Raw genomic sequence first — 26,017 nt, forward strand, 5'->3', positions numbered from 1 at the left:
TTGTCAGTGATGGCTCTGTGAAGGCTATAGGCCAGGGGTGGCCAAACTTTTTGACTCGAGGGCCACATCAAGTTTTCCACATTAAGTGAGGGGCCGCATAATGTTTATGACAAATGAAGCAATGATTTTTATTTTTTGTTTATTCTAGATTGACGCTCACCAATCCTAATGTGCGCACTTTGCGCTTGACCTTGATTGCTTTAAGTCACCTTGGAAATTGCAGCACGTTTCAGATAAAAAAAAGGCAATTTATAATCCAGAAAAACAGTAGGCTACTATATCATTATCATAAAAATGTGTGTGGAAAACAGAAGAAAGCATATCTTTGCAAGATAAAATTACAAAAAATTTCCCAAAAAATTACAGCACCCTTGAGCAGGAGGATAATGGTATAACGCTGGCATTTGTTTTGATACTGGAAAGTCTACAGAGCATTTTAAACATTTTTAAAACGGTTCCAATACAAAGCATTTTTCAAAACAAATTAACACTTTCACATTTTTAAAACAAGTAACTTATTTACAATTGTGCCAGTTTTGTAGCATATATGGCTATTTTGACATTTTATTTTGTATTCGCTGTGCCGCTTGAACGCGGCGTCCGTCAAATATAGACTAGGCACCTATTTTTAGTGAAGCGGTGTGGAGAGCCGCTTCTGAAACGTGCTGCGGATTGACTGGAGTGGCCGCGATCTGCTCCGGTGGCCGCGTCGGAGCGGCGGGACAGTGTAAATCAGGGGTTATATACTGCACTACAGGCTACATTGGATATTACTGATATTGCATCAAATTAGATATTTTGGAACAACTGCCTCACAGGCTGGATGGAAACGCTCGTAGTTTGCCCACTTCTGCAGATTTGTATACTTTTTAAAAATCCCTCGTGGGCCGCCATAGGAGTGATAGCGAGTGATAGTTTGGACACCCCTGCTATAGGCTAAATGCCGCTCCATCTGAAAGCACATGATGGAGATCACAGAACCGACGAGATGCGCATGACAATCACACGCGATTTATCGTGCAGCCCTAATTTCAGTTTTTTTGTTGATCACAAAGTACAAAGTAGATGAGCAAAACTAGGATGCCAGGTGTATTCAAAGCGCCGCCATTACTGGTACAGTTTACAGTGCGTGGAATGGTGCGCTGTGATTGGTTGAGCGGATTTATCGCATTCTGGAGAGAAGGGAGACTGGCGTTTGTCGCGGTTTGGAAAAAAAAGGGAGAAGAGAATGACAGAATAACTCGGCAGATATCGCATTTTGCGTAAAATTAAAAATGGACTTTTCAATACCGACCACATACAATACTGATTGTAGCGGAAACTCATTTCTTAAAAAAAAAAATGCTGTTTATCGTGTTTTGGAACCAAACTCTTCATATACAGTGGATGAACTTGACAATCGCCATTCTGGATTTTGGCATTCGCTTGTACAGTGGCTCTGAACTGTCAAAACACCTCTCAAAATGCTTGTTACGGATGCGAAAAATGGAAAAAATCGAACCTGATCCAAATTTTTTTTTGACGGACAAAAATTTCGGAGGCAGTCTGTAAATGTCGTTGACATAACGTGACATAACGTGATGTCGTATTTATTTTTTAACGTGCGAAAATTTCTGACGAAAATTTCAGAGTCAGTTAAGTCAATATTATTTGTATAGCGCTTTTAACAATGCAAATTGTGTCAAAGCAGCTTTACATCGGCTTGATATAAAGCTGGGTGGCTTTATATCAGCTTTACAGTATTTAGACGGGGAAATAGTTTGTCGAAATAGTGTCATTCAGTGTGCAATGACCTTCCCAGTCCTGGTGCTCTTGTCGACTATAATTTTTTTTTTTTTCTGCAGTAAGAATGTTCTCTACTCTTTCCAACTTTTCCTCGATTATTATGGGTTTTCCAATCCCTGATTTAAGGAAGCATCCCTAAAACAGCAGGCTTCACTGCGGGGACGTTTGATGGCTTAGGTTTGGCTAGGTTCAACAAAATACTTTTTTAGTAGCTTTCATCTTCATGCACTGTTCTTGATTAATGATCCTGTGCGTGGAGACTTCTAGATGCCTCTTGATGGCCTTTATTTCAATGACTTTCTTTCTTGGACACTTAGCTTTGGACTATATAGCCAGTTCTGGGTAGATTCACTGTCATTCCACATAGAGCTAAGCACATATAACTTTACTGGTATTCTTGAAGTATATAGTTTTAGGATTGCTTGGAAAATGTTTCTGGTTCTTGTTGGTAGATGTGTGGACTATGAAGCCCTTGAGATGCAAACAGGTGGAATGCTAATCATGCAATCATGTGGAAAGCAGACATGTTTATTTAAATATGTTTTAGGTAGTGTTGTTGTCGAGACCAACCTATTCAAGACCTGAGTAGTCCTAGTCAAGTCAAGGGATGAGTCTGAGTCGAGCCCAAGTCCAAATGCTCCCCAGTCCATGAAAAAATAGTCTTGGACTCGAGTCTAGGGCTCGAGACTAAATACTGTATGCAATTTTCTGTATGACTATTGAAGTCATATTACAGCCATAGTTTTAGGTGTCTTAAATGGGAAAGTCTTCTTTATTTTTATTTTTATAATTTTTATTTTGTAAAAAGTATAAATGTTTTGATTCTAGACTTTCCAAGTTCAAGGTTCACACATGCAATTAGAAAATATAATATATAAATAAATTCGATTATTTTTTATCTATAGCTAAACATTTTATTAGGACAAATATATATTTTGTTATAAAAATTAAGAATCAAGTTTCATGGTCAATAAGAAATATTTATGGCTGGTAATTTTTTTAAATTAATCCATGATTTTTCAGATAAGCAAAGATCTTTTTTTTTTTTTTTTTTTTTTACACTGCTGAAATGTTTTTCAGCCTCTGTTTTATTTTATGTTTTACTACAATTCAGCATTTTCATCCTTGTCCAATCTGAATCTAAACCTGAATTTAAGACCTGAGATTAGTGTCGGTAAAGGGAGTGTTGTTCCTGACCCCTGCCAGTAGAAGAAAGGCTCATTTAATCTGTAGTGGGAGGAGTCAGAGAGGAAGGGGGTGTGGAAAGCAGCTCATAAATATTCATGACTTGCTGCATTTGGATGGCCCCTTTGCTTCTGGACACACAGCTCGAAAGAGCAGCTCACATTCCAGCATCCCTCCCAACCAGGCATTTTCGCTGTCCTTCTCTCTCACTTGCTATCTCACTCTTTCTCACTTTTTATTGCTGTCCTATTTTCAGCTCGTCTCTCTCTCATCACTGCACTTTGCCCTACAAATCAATGCATGCCGTTTTGCGACTCTCCTCCCAGTACCCTATGTGGAAAGAATGCGCTCCCAGCATTCCTGAGGAGATGGTGCATTTTGGCTAATGGTCTCTAGAATATTCCTAGGATGTTGCATGGTAATGTTGGAGTGGTCTAGAATTGAAAATCTTTCCCAGTAATATAAAATGATTACAGCATGCAGAGTTGATTATACTGTTTATATTTATACTGTATATATATATATATATATTTAAAGGCGATTTTCTCAATATTTTGATTCTTTTTTGCACCCGCAGATTACAGATTTTCAAATAATTGTATCTCAGCCAAATATTGTCCTATCATAACAAATATATATATATATATATATATATATATATATATATATATATATATATATATATATATATATATATAAAATGAAAAATAATAAAAAAAAGGATTAATTAATTAATTTTAAAGGTAGATCTTATACTACTGTTAAAAGTAAGATTTTTTATGTTTTTGAAATAAGTCTTGTATGCTCTTATGCTATTTGATAAAAAAAAAAAACTAATATTGGAAAATATTAGAAATTCAAATAAATGTTTCCTTATTTTAATGTAATGTAATATAACATTTATTTGTGTGATGGTAAAGCAGAATTTTCACCAGCACGTGTCACATGATCTTTTAGAAATCATTCTAATTTGCTGATTTAATGCTCAAGTAACATTTCTTATTATTATCACATTTGAAAATTACTTTACTGCTTAATAGACTTAGTCATAGGGAATTGAGATACTTTTAAAAGATTATTTGATAAATAAAAAAAGTTCAAAAGAAGATTTGAATATTTTGTAGCATTATTAATGTCTTTACTGTTACTTTTGGTCAATTAAATGTGTCGTTGCTGAATAAAGGTATAAATGTCTTAATGATCCCAAACTTTTGAACAGTATATTGTGCTTATAATCTGTTTGAGGAAGTGATATGTCATTTCAAGGTTGTCTATGGAATCATTTTTAAATTTGAATAGCTAAGTAAAGACCACACTATGCTTGGTAACGTCAATGGTCAGCTGTTTTTATCCTGGACGGACGGTCAGGTCTATAAATAACCCAAATAGTTTCATGTGTGCCCCATTTAGTAAGAAAGAAAATATTTAGCCTGTAGAATGCAAGGAATTTAGGAGGGGTGCCAAAGCACCAAATACGTTTGGAAGTTAACATACAGTATATCCCAATGGAAGTAGAGTTATTGCAGTGAGCCGAATTTCTACCTTTCCCTTTATCAGTATTCCCCAATATGAAAAATTATTCCATGCATTTTGGCCTAATTTCTGGAACGTATAAAAAGATTCTTTTTACACAGGTCATCTCATGTTAAGGGGCTGTGTATGTTTAAAAACTGCGTTTGTGGCGTTCAAGTGCCACATTCCATTTCACTGTGTGTTTTCCCCTAGCACCATGAAACTCTTTGCATATTTTAGGACATAATTGTGATGTTTTCTGAATTAAAGGATTTAGTGTTCCATTCCTACTCCATGTCATGGATGAATATAAGCTGTGAGATTTGTTTTATAATGTGAGAACTGAGTATTACTGAGAGACATGATGTGAATGTACAGATGTGTTCGGGAAGAGTCGAGTTGAGCTGCAGCCAGATTCTCTCACTCTCTCTGTAGCATTAGATTGCGTAATTTGGCATGCTGCTTCCCTCCCTCCCTTCCCGCTGACAGCCTTGCATTACGCAGTGGTTTTATGGACTCTGACAACCACACAGAGAAGCTGAAATTCTCTCTGGAGCTGAGGACAGCCCTTTTGTGGAACTCTGTCATCAGTCTGAAGGTAGAGCTGCTAGTGTAAAAACACTTGTCATGTTATTTCACCAAATAGTAGAAATCATTCATTAAAACAAATTTAACTGTCAGCCTGGTCATTCTTTAAGTCCAGGTTTATGCATAGATATTTCTCAAATGAAGCAAGCACAGAGCAGAAAGATTGTTTTAGTTTTGGATCTTGGTAAAAAAAAAAAAAACCTAAACATGATTTTAGTAAATACAAACTGTCAGCAGTGTAAAAAAAAAACCCAGAACATATCAACAACTAGTTTAAGACAGATAGATAGATGTCAGACCTCTGTTGTGTGTGTCTTGTGTTTCCACGTGCTCCCTGTGTTTCCGTGCCCATATTTGGTTTGTTTCCTGTCCTTGTCTGATGTGATTATTAGTTAAGGCTTGTCCAGCTGTGTTCGTCTCATTATCTATGATTTACCTGTATATTTATAGTGCTGTCTGTTCAGTGTAATGTCGTCTGGTCTACTCTTTACCCCCGGTGTTTGATGTCTGTGTCTGCCTTGCCTTGCCGTGATGTCTTCATTAAAGACATATTATTTGAGTTTGCATCCTCGTCTGCGTGTCCTTGATCCTCCCTGCTGTGTGCACCGTGACATTAGTCAGGTGGCGACAGCATTTGACCACTGGATTTACAAAAATCATTTCAGGTTTAAGAGGGGTTTCAGCATTGCATCAACTACTGATGAACACTTTCATTTTTATTTGAATTTTTACTCTGTAGGTTTTTTAACCATGTATTATTAATTATAACTAATTAAAATGCACATATTCATGTTATTTCTTAGTTATATGTAATGCAGGCATTCCAAAACTTTTTGTCATCTAAACCTTATTCACCAAATATATTTGCTTTATGTACCCCTGAGATTTTAAAATAAATATTTCAATGATTAAGTATCACATTTGCATGTTCACAGTTTCTTTTGATGTCGATTAATGATCACATGGCATGCAGGTAAATAAAAAATATTATGCAAACTAAACATATTATATCTTTTTTAGTAAGTTTTTTATTTAAAACAAAGACTATAGAAATACAAAGACAGTTCACTCCTATACTTATGAATGGGAGAAACTGCAATGTGCAATATGGAGGAATAGTTCCACCTTCTAAATGAAAGAGCCAAATTTCTCATAGAAACCTGACTAGAACAGCCAATGCACATGTGAAGTCATAAGCAGGTAATTAGAATAAATTACAAAATAAGATTTTTAAACGCTATTTGAGCATAAGAAACAACATTCATGGGGCAATTAATTTCAGATTTTTGTTGCTGATTCAACATATGTAATTTAATTGTGAGTTCAGCGAGCAGTTTTTGAGATTTCAGGATTCCACCATTCATTAAGATAGGTCTTGCACGAGCTGCCTGGATGCGTTGCAAATATGGCCGCCGAGTGAAGAGAATTTCCTCGAAAGGGAGTTTGTTTAATTGTTTAATTTTTATTTTTTTTGTTAACAACTGTTTATTGAATTTTATTCTGTGGAACAGCAGTAAAAAACTAAAATTTGTAAGTAATCTACCCAGCTCTGCTGACAAGATATTTATTTTTTCTTCCGTCCTCAACACGCAGTAAAGAAAAGATCTCTTCAGGGAACTGTTCTTACTTTTTCAATAAGGATTTACTTTAAATAGCTGGTGGCTAGTGGAGATCCCAAAGGCTTGGCCTTTGCCTTTGCTTCAGGGCTAATCACTGCTAGATGTTAAAGCTCTCCTTTTACTGTGTAAGCACACATGAACTTCTTACCACAGTGTCCAACAAACATTTCATGCCGTCATAGCTCACAGTACAATTGAGCTTTTGTGCTGGGACAATCTGGAGAACAAACAAACAAGCCACGCACAGAGCGCTATAGGGGTCAAGGCAGAGGTTATATCCCTCTTTACAATCATTCCTTTTAATAACTTTTATTCCAAATTATGATTACACTAGCAAGTAGTCAAATTAAGCAAATTCATTTTTTTTTGCGCAGTTTCTTCCACAATATTGTGTTATGACCTCCAAACACTTTTGCCAGTGTGTGTGATTTGTAAACAAAAACATTTTGATGTTTGCTTCACATAACCAGCTCCATATGTATATTGCCTTTTAGACATACTAAACATGCTCAATAGCTCACCTGGTAAAGTGTTTCACTTGCGATAAATTTTAGCACTACTATCTTGATATTATCTTGATACTATTAAGTGATGCAATGTGTAAAACAACCAAGATAATAAAATGCTGCCAGATTCACATTCATCTTTTTTTTGGATAAAACTGAACATGCTTTTAGTAAAGCTCACTGGGCATATCACTTTAAAGGTGTTGCAAAAAGTTCAAGAAGTTACGTAATACTATTTTGCTGAATTTTTGCCACAAGCATTGAAGCACCATAAAAATAGCATTCATGTAGTCCATACAACTTGAGTGCCATATTCCATTTGGTTGCTGTTAAATTGTCTACAAGGTTAACACAGCTTAAGAGCTTTGACCTTTGACATTTTAAACAGGATTCTTTGAAAACACTAACAAACAAAGCAGCTTAATTCCACCAACCCCCATGGTATAAATATTACATTTACATTTAGTCATTTGGCAATTAGACAGAGGAAGTGCTCGTAACACCAAGTCTCAGTCATTGTTCAAATAAGTACAAGCTAATAAGGGAGGGAGAGAAGGATAGAGGGAAAGATTAAGATTTTTTTTTTTTTTTTGAGTTTATTTAGTTTTATTTATTTAGATTGACAGGGATCCAGCATTCCGGATAGGGGTGGGAAGATTATTCCACCAGCCAGGAATGGTGAACGAGAATGTTCTGGAGAGTGATTTTGAGCCTCTCTGTGATGGTACCACAAGGCGTCGCTCACTAGCAGATCTCAGACTTCTGGAGGGGATGTAGGTTCGTAATAGTGAGTGGAAGTAGGAGGGTGCAGAGCCTGTGGTAGTTCTGTATGCAAGCATCAGTGTCTTGAACTTGATGCGAGCTGCCACTGGTAGCCAGTGCAAGGAGATGAAGAGGGGTGTAACATGCGCTCTTTTGGGCTCGTTGAAGACCAGTCGTGCCGCTGCATTCTGAATCATTTGAAGAGGTTTGATTGTGTTTGCTGGCAGACCAGCCAGAAGAGCATTGCAGTAGTCCAGCCTAGAAACGACAAGGGCCTGGACAAGAAGTTGTGCAGCATGCTGTGTCAGAAAGGGCCTGATCTTTCTGATGTTGTGTAGTGCAAACCTGCAGGATTGAGCAGTCTTTGTAATGTGCTCTTTGAAGGTCAGCTGGTCATCAAAGATCACACCAAGATTTCTGACTGAAGTTGATGGAGTAATCATTGATGATCCTAACTGAATCGTGAAGTCATGCTGTAGAGTCGGAGTGGCAGGGAAGACAAGAAGCTCCGTCTTTGTCAGATTGAGCTGTAGATACAAAATAACAGTAGTATTAATTGTTTTCCATCCTTCATGATGAATGAATGTTGAAGGTGTTTGCCCTGTCACACCTGAATTTGTGACCAACTTCTTGTCTCATCTTACTGTGTGATTTCAGTGGCAGCTGCTCTCCATGGTTCAGTGCAATACCTACTCATGCAAGACTGAGTTTAACTTTTTTTTATGGAATGTACTGTATGATTGATCAGTGGTTAGTTTAACTGAACTGAGTTGGGAATCATGTTCTTATGGGGATACAATGAATGAAACAACTGATTTATACTGTATGATGAACAGATTTCATGAACAGTGTGTTCTGTAGATATTGATGAATATATCTATGCAAACAAAATCCTAACTGGCATATATTCATCATATAAATCAGTCGTGTCCCTTTAAAGACTTGGATTAAATCGCTTGATTCATATGGAATATTTTACAATGTCTTAATGAACACTATGAAGCATCAAAGTTTTAGTTGAGTGGACATTCAGTGGAATATCATTGTTTTTTAACAGGCTTAGTAAAAAAAATGATTCTGTTTAGAAGATGAATGAGAGTTTTATTGTTTTGTAATGACTTGAGGGTGAGAATGTTTTTTTTTTTTTTCACTTTTTGGCTGAACTTAGCTAACACTTTAAGGTATCCAAATATATGACTTTTGATCATAACAATGACCAAGCAAATTCCCAAAACTTAGGTTCAATATTCTTTCATTTGTAATTTTCCCTTTTTTTTATCTTTTTTTTGTAGTTTCTACCTAAAAAAAAGACTTTTTCTGTTTTTGTACGGAAATCAAAAGTTAGTTGCAGACAGATTGTACATATGTTCCTCAACTCTTGTCTCTTTTTCAGAACCTTAAAAAAGAAGTGCGGCCCTCACTTTTCCCTTAGAGACAGATGCCTGCTGAGGTGTTGCTTCCTCCCCCAGTTCTCCTTTTTAGCTCCATGGCTGACTGAACCAGGCATTGCGAGATTGCAATTCAGTGCTCAGCAGGCTTCTAAATACTGGTTCTGAGTCAGGCACATTGAATGAAATTAGATACCAAAAGAAGAGCTCTCAGACCTGCATGGTCCGGAGGTCAATCACATGATTAATGGTGATGACATCGTCCCCTGGGGCTGCCCACTCTTTTGTTGCAGGATTGGACAAAGTGAAATGCGCAGACCTGACTCCATTATGTAATCGCACGGGCCAAGAATAAGGCCTCTAAAATCAGCCCAAGCCAATGGGACCTTTAAAGCCATACTATCAAACTTTTTTTTGCTCAACATGAGCAAACTTTAAATAATGAGCGAGTACATCATACATTTGTCTTTAAAGGGGTCATTGGATGCAAAATTCACTTCACATGTTGTTTGAACATAAATGTGTGTTGGAAGTGTGTGTACACATCCACCCAATGATGATAAAAATCCACCCAATGTTTTTTTTTAAATCCCCTTTCTCAAATCAGGCTGTTCAGAGATTCCTGTCAGAATTACGTAGTTCTGCGCAGGCCGCTCCCACGATAGTTGACTGACAAGGCTGTCTTACATTAGACCAGCCTGAGTGAGCTGAGAGCTATCCACCATTGTGTCGACAAGAAAGACAAGAATGTCTCAGATTAAGTGATTTTATGTGTTCTGTTGTTGGATGTAATAATGAATATCGTCATTTACTCCCGACATCTGAGCCGCTGAAGACTCAGAGGATTAATGTTACTTTCGTTTTTGAAGGGAATGCGCAGGTCCCCGATCTGCCTAAATGCATCTGTTCGCGCAAATCATTTGTGATCCAGCTTCATCTACAGAAGAAGTGAGTATAAGGGTTTTTATGAATCTTTGCAAATCGCCTTTCCTAATATGTGCTATTTAGCAAGTTTCGCAGTTGTAGTTTACAGTCTGCTCGTCACCCCACGGAAGAGAGGGGCGGGGTCAGCAGAGCTCATTAGCATTTAAAGCCACATAGACTAAAACAGCTTCCTGAAAACAGAGCTGATTTTGACAGGGTAAAAAGGATGTTTTTTTACACTACCATTGAGAAATTTTAACAAAAGTATGTTATAGACTTTTCATTAAGACCCTAAAGAATCATATCAACTTGTGGTGAATGGGCATCCGATAACCCCTTCAAAACATGTTTTTGCCTTGCCTTGAATCACTATGATAGGCCTTTTAATAATGATCTACATTTTAGAGTGTTTTGGATAGATTCCATGGGAAACTGTATATTTCCATAATTTGTCTGTGCGTGTTTATGTCATATCGGTAAATATAGGAAAGAAGGTCTGGCTACCATATGCAGTTGATGGTGTCATAGTAGCTTGAAGCTACAAATGAACCTTAAACCAAAATGGCTTTGCAAGCAAAAAATTGACAGTGCCCATAAAAATTCAAATCAACACCATCACTTGGCATTTCAGAAATATGTTTAGTTTGCATAGCATCACATTTGCTGTGCGTTGACTAGGTTTACAATACAATGTTTATGTTGGTAACAAAGCCTATTTTTAAGCTAGTTATTATTTTAGTCTATTTGCCTATGAATAGCCTACTAGCCCTAATTACCAAGTCACATTTTCAGATATCCATCTTTCTTTCATTATTTATTTATTGATTTAGTTATAATTTTGGAGTGCCTCGGGCTAACAGTGTCACGTATCCTGTGGGTGTGCCCTGGTTGGCCACCAGATGTCACTGTCGTGTCTGAGCACATGGGTTTGTGTTGTGATTGTTCCATGTGTTCCCCCGGTTGATTGTTTGACCCCGCCCTCCTTGTTATTCCCTAATTGTCTCAGCGTGTACACCTGGTGCCTCCTCGTTTGTCTCCTTTAAATGATCCTGGTGTTTGCAGTCCTGTTCGGCCACGTTGTCATATGTTCTTGGTGCAGTAAGTCATGTCTGTTTTCTAGTCCTCGTTTTTGCATTGCTCTGTCAGTCTGTTTTTCCCCTCGGGGTAATTTATGTTTCTGTTTTGTTTCTTTTTATTATTAAAACTTCACCATTCCCCTGCACTTGAGTTCTCGCCTCATTCTCTGCACGTATCATGACAGAACGTGGCCGACATCAGAGAACTCAGCGGGGAATGGATTCTTCCCATCCTCCAGCCCCTAACGTGAGGAACCCCACTTTTTTACGGATCCTCCAGGTCAGGACGCTGCACTCTCTCCGTCAGAGGGGCACTGACGTCAGGATGTTTGCCTGGATGTTTTGTGAGGCAGCAGAGGGTTTGGGATACAACGAGGTGGCTCTCAAGGACTTCTTTAACCTTGCCCTTGATGAGCCCCTCGATGAGGAGTGGATGAGGGAGCTAGACCACTTGACTTTTGGGGAATTGGTGGAGTTTTTGACGCTTCTCCAAGCGGCGGTGCCCGCTCACAGCGCTCCCGAGGCGGCGGTGCCCGCTCACAGCGCTCCCGAGGCGGCGGGGCCCGCTCACAGCGCTCCCGAGGCGGCGGTGCCCGCTCACAGCGCTCCCGAGGCGGCGGTGCCCGCTCACAGCGCTCCCGAGGCGGCGGTGCCCGCTCACAGCGCTCCCGAGGCGGCGGTGCCCGCTCACAGCGCTCCCGAGGCGGCGGTGCCCGCTCACAGCGCTCCCGAGGCGGCGGTGCCCGCTCACAGCGCTCCCGAGGCGGCGGTGCCCGCTCACAGCGCTCCCGAGGCGGCGGTGCCCGCTCACAGCGCTCCCGAGGCGGCGGCCGAGGATGCCGCAGCGGCGCCCCGCTCCCGGAGACGGAGGAAGAGGCGGAGGAAGGCCTTCTCCGTCCCACAAGGCCAGGAGGCTACCCAGGAGCTCACTGCTGGCCAGGAGGTCGTGCCAGAGCCACCCAAGCGCCTCGCCCTGCCGGCGCCACCCAAGCGCCTCGCCCTGCCGGCGCCACCCAAGCGCCTCGCCCTGCCGGCGCCACCCAAGCGCCTCGCCCTGCCGGCGCCACCCAGACTTCTTGGCCTGCCGGCGCCACCCAAGCGCCTTGCCCTGCCGGCGCCACCCAAGCGCCTTGCCCTGCCGGCGCCACCCAGACTCCTTGCCCTGCCGGCGCCACCCGAGCTCCTCGCCTTGCCGGCTCTACCCGAACTTCTCGCCCTGCAGGCTCCACTCGAGCTCCTTACCCTGCCAGAGACCGTTCCTGAGCTCACTGTCTGCCCTGTCACGGCCACAGAGACCGTTCCTGAGCTCACTGTCTGCCCTGTCACGGCCACAGAGACCGTTCCTGAGCTCACTGTCTGCCCTGTCACGGCCACAGAGGCCGTTTCTGAACTGACTGTCTGTCCTGTCACGGCCACAGAGGCCGTTCTTAGACTCACTGCCTGGCTTGTCCCTCCGGCCCCACCCTGGCCGTGCGCTGGGGTTCCTGTTGGGCCGGAAACCCCCTGGTCCGTCCCTCCGGATCCGTCCTGGTCTCCTGCTCGGCCTTGGTCTGCGGGCCCCCTGCCTCTGCACGGGCCTGGCCCACCATCCCTCCCCCTGATCTGTCTCTTGCCCACCTCCCTTCTTGACATTTTTGTATTTTCATTTTTCATGTTTTTGTGTGTTCTTAGTGTTGCAGGTGGAGCATCTGGGAGCTGCTCCTTTGTTGGGGGGTAGTGTCACGTATCCTGTGGGTGTGCCCTGGTTGGCCACCAGATGTCACTGTCGTGTCTGAGCACATGGGTTTGTGTTGTGATTGTTCCATGTGTTCCCCCGGTTGATTGTTTGACCCCGCCCTCCTTGTTATTCCCTAATTGTCTCAGCGTGTACACCTGGTGCCTCCTCGTTTGTCTCCTTTAAATGATCCTGGTGTTTGCAGTCCTGTTCGGCCACGTTGTCATATGTTCTTGGTGCAGTAAGTCATGTCTGTTTTCTAGTCCTCGTTTTTGCATTGCTCTGTCAGTCTGTTTTTCCCCTCGGGGTAATTTATGTTTCTGTTTTGTTTCTTTTTATTATTAAAACTTCACCATTCCCCTGCACTTGAGTTCTCGCCTCATTCTCTGCACGTATCATGACAAACAGATTCATTCGCGCAGAACAGAGTAGCTAAAGCAGAACTCATAATTGCTAAAACAATGTTCTGCTGCAAGTAACTTGTAGTTATAGTTTTCAGCCACTAAAGAAGGGGTGTCCAAACTTGTTCCTGAAGGGCCACTGTGCACTGAGTTTAGCAACCCTAATTAAACACACCTTAACCAGCTAATAAAGTCACTAGAAACTTCCAGTCAGGCGAGTAGGAGCTGGTTGGAAATAAAATCTGCAGTACAATGGCCCTCCAGGAGCAGAATTGAACTCTGCACCAAAGGCCCAAACGTTTAATAGTGTAGATTTACTCCTGAGCTTTCAAATACTAATGAATGACTGCTTATAAAAGGTAATAAAACATCAATGAGGGTTCTGAAACTAAAGAAGGAACCGCTGTCAAACTAGAAAAAAAAAACAACCACAGTCAAGCTTGTCAATTATTTTGTACATGGTAGTTAAAGCACATAATATTTAACTGCTGTATTCAGCTTCATACTGTAAACAGTTGTCATTTGCTAGTTTGTTGTGTGAGAACACTGTGCTGCTGTTTTATTGTAAGCAACCTCCCAGAACATTAGCAACTGCATAGTGATTCTCTGGTAATTATTACTCGATTAATTTAATTTTAATTTTGTTTTCTGAATAATAAATTAGAGTCCACACCTATGGGCGATGGTGTTCTGTTTATTAAAAGAGTTATGTCACCTGCTGCTTGAAATATTTGAGCTCTTTAAATCCAGATGGATTCTGATAGTTCTCAATGATTTTATGATTTTATCAACTGAAAAAAAAAAAAATCCTCCTGAAAGGGATTCCACTGATATTGTTCCTCTATGACTTTGTTATTGAAGCTGTTGTATAGATCTATTCTCATAGAACTAGCACAATTATTTAAAGTTTATAGCTATAGTTATCATCCTTGATGTGAATGGGTCTGAAAAAGTGCACATTTTTTAATGTGAACTCTAGTTGTTCCTTATTTTTTTTCTGTTTCAAAATGGTGAAGCAGCAAAATAAATGCGTATGTTTAAGTTTTCTAGACTATATAATCTTACCCTCTGAAAATAAGGTACCATTATATGAGTGAAAATATATCATTTTGGTCTCAGTGGAAATGTTCACTATTTGGAGCTCCGTATGATCTGTTTGTTTAACATCTTCCTTCTCTCCTCACATTGCAAGTAAAGCTGCTTTCCAAGTGCCTTGAATTGTAAGAAGACAATCTAGAGAGTGTTTCATACACCATCTCTGCGTAGTTGTTGGTCAGCTCGGATTCTGTATTTACCTCCTCTTATTCTTATGTTGTTTACTGACCCTGTGGAACTATTTGGGTTAAGAAGTGCTCTGTGCTATATTGGTAGTAGCCACTTAGACTCAACTAAGAAAGAGATTGCCTTTTTTTTACCTTGAAGAAACATTTGATGTAACATTTTTGTTTTGGTTTAATTTCAGACTCTTTCCTCATCTATCTGAGGTGGATGTGATATCCGAGAGAGACATTACAAAGCTTGTATCATGGCTGTGGCCGGATGTCCGGATTATTTTCTACACCATCCAAATTACCAGGTATTTGTTTTGTTCTTTTCCTATCACACTGTTTACCCAGCCTCTACATTGTTATTGTCTTTGTAAGATATTTTTGTTCCAAAACCACTATACAATATGTTCTTGCCTTAAAACATAAACTGGAAAAGCCAGCCAGATTACATAGATTTTTTGCCATACAAAAAAAAAATTTCTTGCAGTACCAGTCAGTTTTGGGCATTTTGTTTAAAACTGCCCTTTTTTGATCTGGAATATATCCATGCATTTAAGTTATGAGAGGCTGTACTATATTATGAATATTGTCACAACATTTTATGGATCCATTTCTTCATGATATTTAATGCACAAATTGTAATTTAATGTTTATTTATTAATTTATTGATTTATATACATTAATGCCTTCTATCTTCTTTTCTGATGGTTTATTATTTTATTGTGTACTGTAAAAACTGATAGTTCACCTACTTTAGTTTAAGTTTTTGTATGGTTTCTGAGAGCATGTGAGAGGTAGGGCTTCTGTGTATTTTGAGTGTAAAGTACCTGACCTGAGCAGTAGATTTAGAGTCTAACTGTGCGTTCACACCGCCGGCGGCGAGAGCGTCAAAGCGGCCGGAAGTCATTCATTTTCAATGAGAGCCGGCGGCGAGCTCCGGCGAGAGCGGCGCGGCGAGTCTTGGACGGTGAGAGCGTCGAGGAGAGTTGAAATCAGGTCAACTTTATGGTAATGAGCTATGACGCGGTTGGGCGGCAACCAATCGGAATGTAGAAGTCCTCCGCTTGAGAGGGTTCCAGAGAACGCAGTTCTGTAAACTTTGGTTCCGACCACATTAGTTCCCATGCAAAATGGAAGAGAGATTAGTTATTGCTGTGGCGGGTTTCCCGATAATATTTGACGTGTCCCTGTTTGTGTACAGGGAGATAAATAAATAAAAATTATAGGGTACATTTTCCCGCTACAACGTTTGTTTTTCAGCGGGAATGCAATTTATTTGCTCAAAACAACACCGATTTGACCAATTACATTAAGGCTACACTTCAATCTGGACAGTTTGTAATGTAGGCTGCACACAAATTAATGTTAATTAAAGACCAAGGCTAGTAAATGCCTCCTATAATGTTGAAATTAGACTAGCACTTAACCATGAACACAAATCCACACCACACAAATGGCTTTTCATTGGCTCAACCTACTTGTTTCTTTTGCGGCTCCTTTAAATACAAGACGAGCATACGATCTACGTCAGAGCGTCAGCGCGTCCACGAATCTTTTCTACAGCGTCTCAGTCAGGGCGGCCAGGGCGAATTTTGACGCTCTCGCCGCCGGCGGTGTGAATGCACAGTAAGCCTGAATGAAGATGGGGTTACAGTGAATGGCCATTGCATCAGTGTGCATTCCTTTGGGCTGAACACATTGGATTCACATGTGAGGAAGTCGTGGCCTAATGGTTAGAGAGTCGGACTTGTAATCCAAAGGTTGCGGGTTCGAGTCTCGGGCCGGCAGGGATTGTAGGTGGGGGGAGTGAATGTCCAGCGCTCTCTCCACCCTCAATACCACGACTGAGGTGCCCTTGAGCAAGGCATCGAACCCCCAACAGCTCCCCGGGCGCCGCAGCATAAATGGCTGCCCACTGCTCCGGGTGTGTGTTCACGGTGTGTGTGTGTTCACTGCTGTGTGTGTGCACGTTGGATGGGTTAAATGCAGAGCACGAATTCTGAGTATGGGTCACCAGCTGGGAAATATCAATCAGGTATATCGCCCCGTGGAGATCTGGTATTGGTACAGCTTGATTATTAGGCATGTCTTCCTTTGGGACACCCACTGTTTTCCCTAGAGGACTTCTTAATGCAAAATACCCAGACACTCTGATGTGAAATTAGCGTGTCCATTTCATTATGCTTGTCAAAGAATGCATGTGCATGTTTTAAATACAATATCAAAAATGTATTGTTTTACTGTACAACTCGCTACTTTTATATTTATTGGCAGTTTTTTATCACTTTAAAAAATATTTTTTCCTTTTTTTTCCCTCTTTTTTTTTTAACAAACCAAGTGTAGCATTAGTTTTAGCAGGTCATGTCAGTCAAGCTTGCATCAGCTAATCTGCGTCTTCCTACAATACAGGAATACCAAACTATATAATGTGCATTCAGTATTATTCAGCAGCTTATCACATTGCTCATAAGCAAATTACCCTTCTCCATCCCCAGCTCCTCCTTTCGTCCACAATCAGGACATGGCCTTCTGATATTCTTTGTTGAATCAGATTCCTTTATCTTGAATTTTGTTGCTACATTAAATTATCATTAAGAACATTAATGATATCTGCTACATTTACAGTATGTTGGTTCTGTTCTGTTTTACAGATCTGGGCAGGGAGTTTTTTGCCCAAAACAGAACCACACAGCCTTTGATGATAATGATCCTGAAAGAATTCCATTTATTTTTGCTATTTTTTGCCTTTCATTTGCAGACTTTTTTTTATCCTTGTCTCAGACATGGACCAGTCAATATTTAATATAAAAAGAGGCATGAGTTTGACTGCCCCATTTTTAAAGTAATATCCACCACAATCAACAATTTTGACTCTAAAAAGTTGTTTTGTGTAATTGTTCAGTCAATGTCAGTGAAGATCATGCTTGTGATGAAATATGAGACGTGATGTGTGAAGAAAGCAGGAAAATGAATGTGAATATCACTAATTTGACTAATTTATAATTTGTGATTTGTTAATTTTTTTTATATATACATTCTAATAAATTTAGAATACAGAAATATAGCAAACATATTTAAAATGTAATTCACACCTGCATAAATTTTACCACAACTGAAGTGTTTTGAGAAATTTGTTCATGATGGGCCAGTAGGGAAAATAAAACAAAAATGACACAATTTGCCTATGATGCATGTATGTCCAAAAGTGGACATTGTTAAATAATCTAGAGTTTGAAAAGAGTATTTTAAGAGAGTTTAGGAAAGCCCATTTGGTCTCAAGTACCCATAGCTGAAGAAACTTATATGCTAAAGAGGATTCGACAGACTACACCTCTAAGCATTTTCAATGCATTTGGGAGGAGGAGGAGGAATGGTAGAGGCTTTTAGATAGTGGTAAATAAAATGAATCCGCCCGCAGCATCTGTCTGTGCCTGTGTGAGTCTGGTAAGTAAGTGGGATTCTGGGCCGGGCTCCAGGCTTGGCTAATGAAGGGAGACTGGAGGCCTGCCACAGCACTTCGAGGAGAGCTCCCTAACTACTGTTTTAAAAGAACTGCTGAACTGGCTTTTATTGAGCTGCGCCTCTCGCCTTTGTGCTCTCAATTAAGATGATGAGCTAATGTTTGAATTGCCCTGAATGTGTAAGCCCCTACTTTCAGATCTTCATTAAGCGTGAACTTCAATTGAATAAAAATGTGTAGCTAAGCGAGCGTTACACTAATTTACTCACTTTTCATGCGCGTCCATAATTAAAGAGGCCTTGATATAATAACCTAATAAATCACGTAGGCTGGTAAATTGAATTGATATGTAGAATGCCAAGCAAACTGTAAATTGGGAGGCAATACATCTTTTGAATTTCAAGTGAGAACTCGTACATTTTCTGTGAATGGTAAAAGTATGCATGTTTGGCATATGCTCATGTTTTCTTAGCTTAGTCTAAGATGATGTTTTTGGTCGGAGGAACATTACGTTTGCCAGTTGAAGATGAACTGCTCCAGAAATGTGGGTTTGTCATTAGCTTACCAGCCATATTGGCTTTTTTCTCATATTGCTTTAGCCATTAAAGTGCCTGTTGTTGGAGCGTATTGGTATTTTCAGAGCTGTAAATTATTCGCCTCAAGTTTTATAGCTGTTTTCAGAGTGAATCAAGACAACATATGTTTCCTTGTTCCTGGAAGTCAATTTTCCTTTTCTTGGTATTTCTAAGAACTTGAGGATTCTGTATCAAGTTCTTTTATGTTTTTTACATCCAGACACTTCCAGATGCTTTCTCTGAATTGAAGTAGAAGTACTTTGAGGATCTAGTGTGTCTGGCTCATCCCATACAGAAATGTAATATATGAAATATATTGTCTTATATCAAGACTGATATTGTCATATATGTTACATGTAAGTCCATATGTAATTTTCACATTCAGTACGTACATTCTCTGAATAGATGAAGATGTAATTTTATAACATATATAAAATCCCCATAGTAAAATTTGTATGTTAACATTTTAGTTAAGGGACCAACTCTCAGTATTAACTTAGCAGGCATATTACTAGCATTTTGGTTATTTATTAGTACTTATAAAGCACATATCAATGCCTTATTCTGCATTTTATATCCCTTAATCCTATCCCATACATAAACTTAACAACTACCTTACTAACTATTAATAAGCAGCAAAGGCAAAAGTTGTAGTTAATTGTTAGTTAATAGAGAGAATTGGTCTTTATTTACCAGAGAATCATTAAAAAACAATATAGCACAGTTTCCACCCAAAATAAATTCTCTTTTCATCATTGATAATAAGGAACCCTTTTCTAAGCATTAAATCAGCGAGATTCCTTAAGGATCATGTGACATGAATGAAGCTATGCAATTCCATAAATGACATTTAAAATATATTAAAATAGAAAACTTTTGAAAATGAAGTAATATTGTACAATATTAATGTTTTTTTTTATTATTAAATATATGCAGGCTAAATGGGCATAAGAGATTTGCTTCACGAACATTAAAATAAAATAAAATAAAATAAAATTCCTTTTAAATATTTATTCAATATTTATGCCACAATCTATACACCTAACAGACCAATTGCTGTGAGTAAAAGGAAATACTTTATGAATGTGGCTCTGTTTTCACAGTGTAATCCGTCCTGCCAGAGGAATTCACAGTAGCTTGACCATCTGAGGATAAGCAGGACTGCAATGTCACCTTTTGTACCTTAAGCATTATATTAGTACAGCTGATCTGAAGGATAACCAAGTCAGCACTCTAAATGCTTAACAAAGCCATGTTTAAATTTGGTTAGGAACCCTGTGGTTTAGAGTATACACATAGCACAAGTAGGTTAAATCAAGTCTGGTTTGTATAGTAAGAGATTTATGAACCTTAATAAACACCTCATTGATATATATTGCATCCACCTGTTAGCAGAAACTTGATCTATGTACGACAGCACGTGGAGGGTTATGACTTTACATCGCATGCGTGTTTGGGGATAAATTAACCACAGCTCCCTTGAATAGTTCCCTTAAAACACTCCTTGCGAGATGTGTGTGATTGCAGGTTTCTTTTCTTATTCTTTTTTTTTTTTGTCTAATATAGCCTTGATCTCAAAAGGTGACATTTACCTAGTACTGTATTTCATTCATTCATTCATTCATTCATTCTACACACATCACTTATATTTTAAATAAAAATGTTCTTCACTTAAACAGAATTCTTCTTGATAACCAAGTACCCAAACTTTATTTTCAGCAAATTGTTGCTTGTGGTGAACAGTCATAATGTAAAAACTGATATACTGTATTACTGACATTTTTTAAATTTGAATAAAATGAAAACTAAAAGACTTTCAAATCACATGAGCCAATATTTTATTCACAATAGAACATAGATAACATAAGAAATGTTTAAACTGAGAAATAAAAAAAAAAATTATCCACTAAATGAGCTCATTTCAAATTTGATGCCTGCTACAGATCTCAAAAAAGTTGGCACGGGAGCAACAAAGGGCTGAAAAAGCAAGACATTTTGAAAAGATTCAGCTGGGAGAAGATCTACAACTAATTAAGTTAATTGGCATCAGGTCTGTAACATAAAAGGGATGTCTTGGAGAGTCTCTAAGAAGTAAAGATGGGCAGAGGCTCTCCAATCTGTGAAAGAGTGCATAAAAAGATTGTGGAATACTTTAAAAACAACGTTCCTCAACTTCAAATTGCAAAGGCTTTGCAAATCTCATCATCTACAGTGCATAACATCATCAAAAGTTTCAGAGAAACTGGAGAAATCTCTTTGCGTCAGGGACAAGGCCGAAGACCTTTATTGGATGCCCGTGGTCTTCGGGCCCTCAGACGACACTGCATCACTCATCGCCATGATTCTGTCATTGACATTACTAAATGGGCCCAGAAATACTTCCAGAAACCACAATCGGTAAACACAATCCGCCGTGCCATCTGCAGATGCCAACTAAAGCTCTATCATGCAAAAAGGAAGCCATATGTGAACATGGTCCAGAAGCGCCGTAGTGTCCTATGGGCCAAGGCTCATTTAAAATGGACTGTGTCAAAGTGGAAAAGTGTTCTATGGTAAGACAAGTCCAAATTTGACATTCTTGTTGGAAATTACGGACGGCGTGTCCTCTGGGCTAAAGAAGAGGGAGACCTTCCAGTGTGTCATCAGAATTCAGTTCAAAAGCCAGCATCTCTGATGGTATGGGGGTGCATAAATGCATACGGTATGGGCCGCTTGCATGTTTTGGAAGGCACTATGAATGCTGAAAGATATATAAAGGTTTTAGAGCAACATATGCTCCCCTCCAGACAACATGTATTTCAGGGAAGGCCTTGTGTATTTCAGCAGGACAATGCAAAACCACATACTGCAGCTATTACAACAGTATGGCTTCGTAGCAGAAGAGTCCCGGTGCTGAATTGGCCTGCCTGCAGTCCAGATCTTTCACCTATAGAGAACATTTGGCGCATCATTAAACGAAAAATACGTCAAAGACGACCACAAACTCTTCAGCAGCTGGAATCATAAGGCAAGAATGGGACCAAATTCCAACACCAAAATTGCAGAAACTCATAACCTCAATGTCCAGACATCTTCAAACTGTTTTGAAAAGAAGAGGAGATGAAGTGAACTGACATTCAGCCAAGTATGGTGACCCATACTCGGAATTCGTGCTCTGCATTTAACCCATCCAAAGTGCACACTCACAGCAGTGAACACACACACACCGTGAACACACACCCGGAGCAGTGGGCAGCCATTTTATGCTGCAGCGCCCGGGGAGCAGTTGGGGGTTCGGTGCCTTGCTCAAGGGCACCTCAGTCGTGGTATTGAGGGTGGAGAGAGCGCTGGACATTCACTCCCCCCACCTACAATTCCTGCCGGCCGGAGACTCGAACCCGCAACCTTTAGATTACAAGGCCAACTCTCTAACCATTAGGCCACGACTTCCCCCATGTCTACCATGTCTACCATGTCTACCATGCTACGCCATGGTAAACATGCCCCCGTCCCAACCACTTTGAGACCTGTAGCAGGCATCAAATTTGAAATGAGCTCATTTTGTGCATTAAATTAAAAAATGTCCCAGTTTAAACATTTGTTATGTTATCTGTGTTCTATTGTGAATACAATATTGACTCATTTGACTTGAAAGTCTTTTAGGTTTCATTTTATTCAAGTTTAAAAAAAGTCCCAAAATTTCCGGAATCCGGGTAGTATAAATAAATGGTATTTTGAAAAGTAACAAAACTAAATTATGAAAGAATATTTATATATATATATATATATATATATATATATATATATATATATATATATATAAATAATAGTAGAGCATGGCACTAGCAACGCCAAGGTCATGGGTTCGATTCCCAGGGAAAGCAAGAGCTGAAAAAATTAATGCAATGTAAGTCGCTTTGGATAAAAGCGTCTGCTAAATGTAAAATGTAAATTATGAAAGATTTTTTACAAGCATTATTTGACCTTCATATGTTTGTTTAAATAAAAATCAAACCCTATCCATAGAATTAGCTTTTATAAAATGGTCCTTGTTATAAACTGGTTTGTATAACATCTAATATTACTCAGATTTTCATTTCTTGTTTAAACTGATCAACTTTCCCAAGATCTCTGAAAAAGTTCTGTAAAGTCAGCAAAGAGGCAACACGGACCTATAGATTATGGTCCCAGAAAAAAACTTAAAGCGTGATATTAGAAGTCTTAGCTCTGTCTGGGCCTTCTGCTGAGTTCAGTCAGACAGAACCACTGTGGCTTCCCTCAGTACAAGTATGGCTTGAACTTAGAACGGATCAGTCACACTCGGCTAGCTAGAAACCCCACACATGCTCACATAAACAGTCTTTCTGCCCTTAAGAAAATTTCAGACTTTTAATGCTAATGTCCAGACGCATTGCTTTTAGATTAATTATAAGACTGCAGGAGACCACAAGAAGAGACTAGAAGTCCTTTCTGGTTCAAAACTTCAACTGACCATATGATAGGCCTACAAAGCAATATATGTATAAACAAAATTCGCACAGAACAGACTAGATAGGCTGTTGGCTCCAAGCCGATCTGATAAATCAGTGCTGAATCCAACTAGAAATAAAAATAAAAAAATAAAAAAATATTTTCATACACATTCTGTTGAAGCATCAGGAATTAAAAAGTGCGTGAATATTATGGAGAATAAATTTGAAGAACAAAGACTTGAGATGTGGTGTACATGGGAATATAACATTTATAAATTAATTATTTTGCTAAATAAACGGGAGATTCTGCTTTAAACTGTTGAATTCCATGTTGCAAATATTATTTATTTGTTTATATTATTTTTATTCTCGTGGATGACACTTTCAACAACATTTGGTAAAATGCCACTGTCAACATTAAAAAACCCTAAGTCACAGTTTTTAGGAAAAACTAGTATGATAGACAGATTCAGAATTGCGTAAACTAGCAGCAAATTTCCAACAATGTCACTTGGCAGCAGTACCCATAAAGTAGTCAACCACACTAAATGTCTTCTGGGAATAAAACCAATAACACATTACTGTAAAAAAAAAAAAAAAAAGTAAATAAATAAATAATCAAATTATTCTAAAGAGTGGTGTTTGGCAAGCATCACTATTTCCTCACACTTTGGGAAAAAAAGCTTTAAACTCATCTTACATTGCCCTTTGGATGCCTCAAATCGTATAGTTTGTTGAGAAGAGGTGTGGAAATTAATAATTGATACTGATTGTTGTTATAATACAAACTTTTTATTTTTCATACATAACATTTATATTACATTTATACAACTGTCTTGTAAATACATGTATGCCACCACTGAGCAGCTTTTTAAACAGTCTGTGTTAATACACATATGCTACATAAATGCCATATCAGATGTAGCTTTTGTTCTATTTGTTCAATTTTTTTTAATGAAATATTATTTGTAACAGTCTAGTTTTCTGATTGAAGTATTTGGTAAATCTAAGCATTTGGCATAAAAGGCAACACAGACACATTTAATAATTATAACAATGATCTTTAAAAAGGTATCAATCACAATGGGCAAATATTGTCCCTTTATGGAAAAGTTCATTTCTGACAATGTGGCAGATGATTTCCTTCAGGCAGGAGTCACATAGGGTCCCAAATTCTTTGAATGTAGTTTCATCATGAAAAATGCTGACAATAAATGATATCTAGATGTTCATCAGCATTTAAATGTGTTTGACCAAAAATGTCAACACACCAGTTCCTTTTGCATTTGGTATCATTCAACAAAATGATGTGCAGCACGGCTGCATGTGTGCGGCATCTTTACATTTACATAAGAAAACAAAACAATCTTGCTCTGGTTCTGGAACATTGTATGTACGATTCAGAAGCCATAAAACTACTGACGCTCTGCAGCCACATCACTGCCAGATTCTGGGTTTTGCAGTCTCACTCTGAGAATCATCTCCAAATACAAGAGGGCCGCAGGACATTCTGTTCCCAGCTCGTGCTGTGAAAGCTCTAATCAGCGCTGAAAGAGATATGCCACAATCCTTGATCCTACTGCGCTCAAACCCAGCTTTTTGTTTCTGTATGACATCCAAGAGTTCAAAGTGTTCCCCTCTGGTGAGACAGCAGAGAGGCTCTGTTTTGGAAAGGAATGAGTTTTTGAATCGAGTTGCCACCTGTAGTTTACACACAGAGAACGTGGCTCCCAGCTGCCAGTCTCTTTAGATCTTGTTCCGTGAATACAATGGCACAGTTTCAGCTGATCACATGGCAGAGCCGCGTCTGGACGGTGCTGTTTTTCTCATAGCCTGTAAACACGGCTGTGACCCTCCCCGAATACGGCAGGGGGGCTTCTGAGGACAAGGAGAGGGCCTCCTCACTTCTCTTTCATCACAGATTGAGCAATTGCTTCATAGAAGTTCATTCCTGAAAACAGATGGGAGAATTTTATGCATGTGAACATGCATTGTACCATAACACGCATCAGACATGGTCTTGTTTTCTAGTAAAAAGGTTATTAATTTATTTACAATTGTATTATATAATGAAACTTGTTTTTAGTGACTATATTTATTTTTTTGTTCTTTTTTGAAACATAAACCTCTGTAAATAAATAAATAAAAATGCTTAAAACAAGAAATTCAGATGAGAAGATAAGAACATTGTATGTAATTTAAGATATGTATATAACTGCTAAATGTAGCTTTTAGATCTTTCACTGGGAAAAAATACTGATTTACAGTATGATGAAATTCCTAGACAACATTTTGGAGGGATCGCCTATTTTACAGGCTTGTTCTTGTCAGACTTAAACTGATATATTCCTTCATGGAAAATAAAAAGTGTGTCTTTGTGTGTGTGTGTGTGCGTGTGAGAAAGAGAGAGAGTGGTGTGACTAATGTCAAAAAATGCTTTTAGCATGACCACTTTATTGGCTTCTGTCTCAGCAGGATAATGTAGACCGAGCTGCCAATCACAGACAGGCAGATTTGATTGGACCAGGTTTTCAGCAGTCAACCAATCGGAATTCACCCAGCCATCAAGGTACGTGAACTAATAATTTGCATGCACACTTCATAAATTTCTTAAAATAAGATACCCTGGCTCCAATGTTTGTAATGACAGTGTTTTTTTTGTTTTTTTTGTGGTTATGGTGTTTTGTCTTAATATCCAAAACAGAGGTAAAGCGTTTTGTGCAGAATTGTTTCTAGTTTAATAACTCTCACAATTAATAAGTGAGTATGTTTGTGCATACTTGATTATGGGCGGGGACTATCT

The 26,017-nt window shown here is 39.0% G+C and overlaps 1 protein-coding gene across 4 annotated transcripts in view; it reads left to right on the top strand.

Moving 5' to 3' along the window:
- LOC306878374 (growth factor receptor-bound protein 10-like) overlaps positions 1 to 26,017 on the top strand; it is a 104,902-nt gene that overhangs the window by 19,431 nt on the left and 59,454 nt on the right. For 2 of the 4 annotated variants that reach the window (XM_079430691.1, XM_079430692.1), the window contains exons 2-3: positions 14,923 to 15,036; positions 25,690 to 25,783. In XM_079430691.1, the coding sequence (XP_079286817.1) occupies positions 14,986 to 15,036; positions 25,690 to 25,783 (145 nt within the window). In that variant the 5' untranslated portion in view covers positions 14,923 to 14,985. Of the gene's footprint in view, positions 1 to 14,922; positions 15,037 to 25,686; positions 25,784 to 26,017 lie in introns of all 4 variants that reach the window. The other 2 variants (XM_079430689.1, XM_079430690.1) reach the window with 1 other exon arrangement.

Source organism: Barbus barbus (assembly GCF_936440315.1).
Source record: "Barbus barbus genome assembly, chromosome: 12".
Taxonomy (NCBI): domain Eukaryota; kingdom Metazoa; phylum Chordata; class Actinopteri; order Cypriniformes; family Cyprinidae; genus Barbus; species Barbus barbus.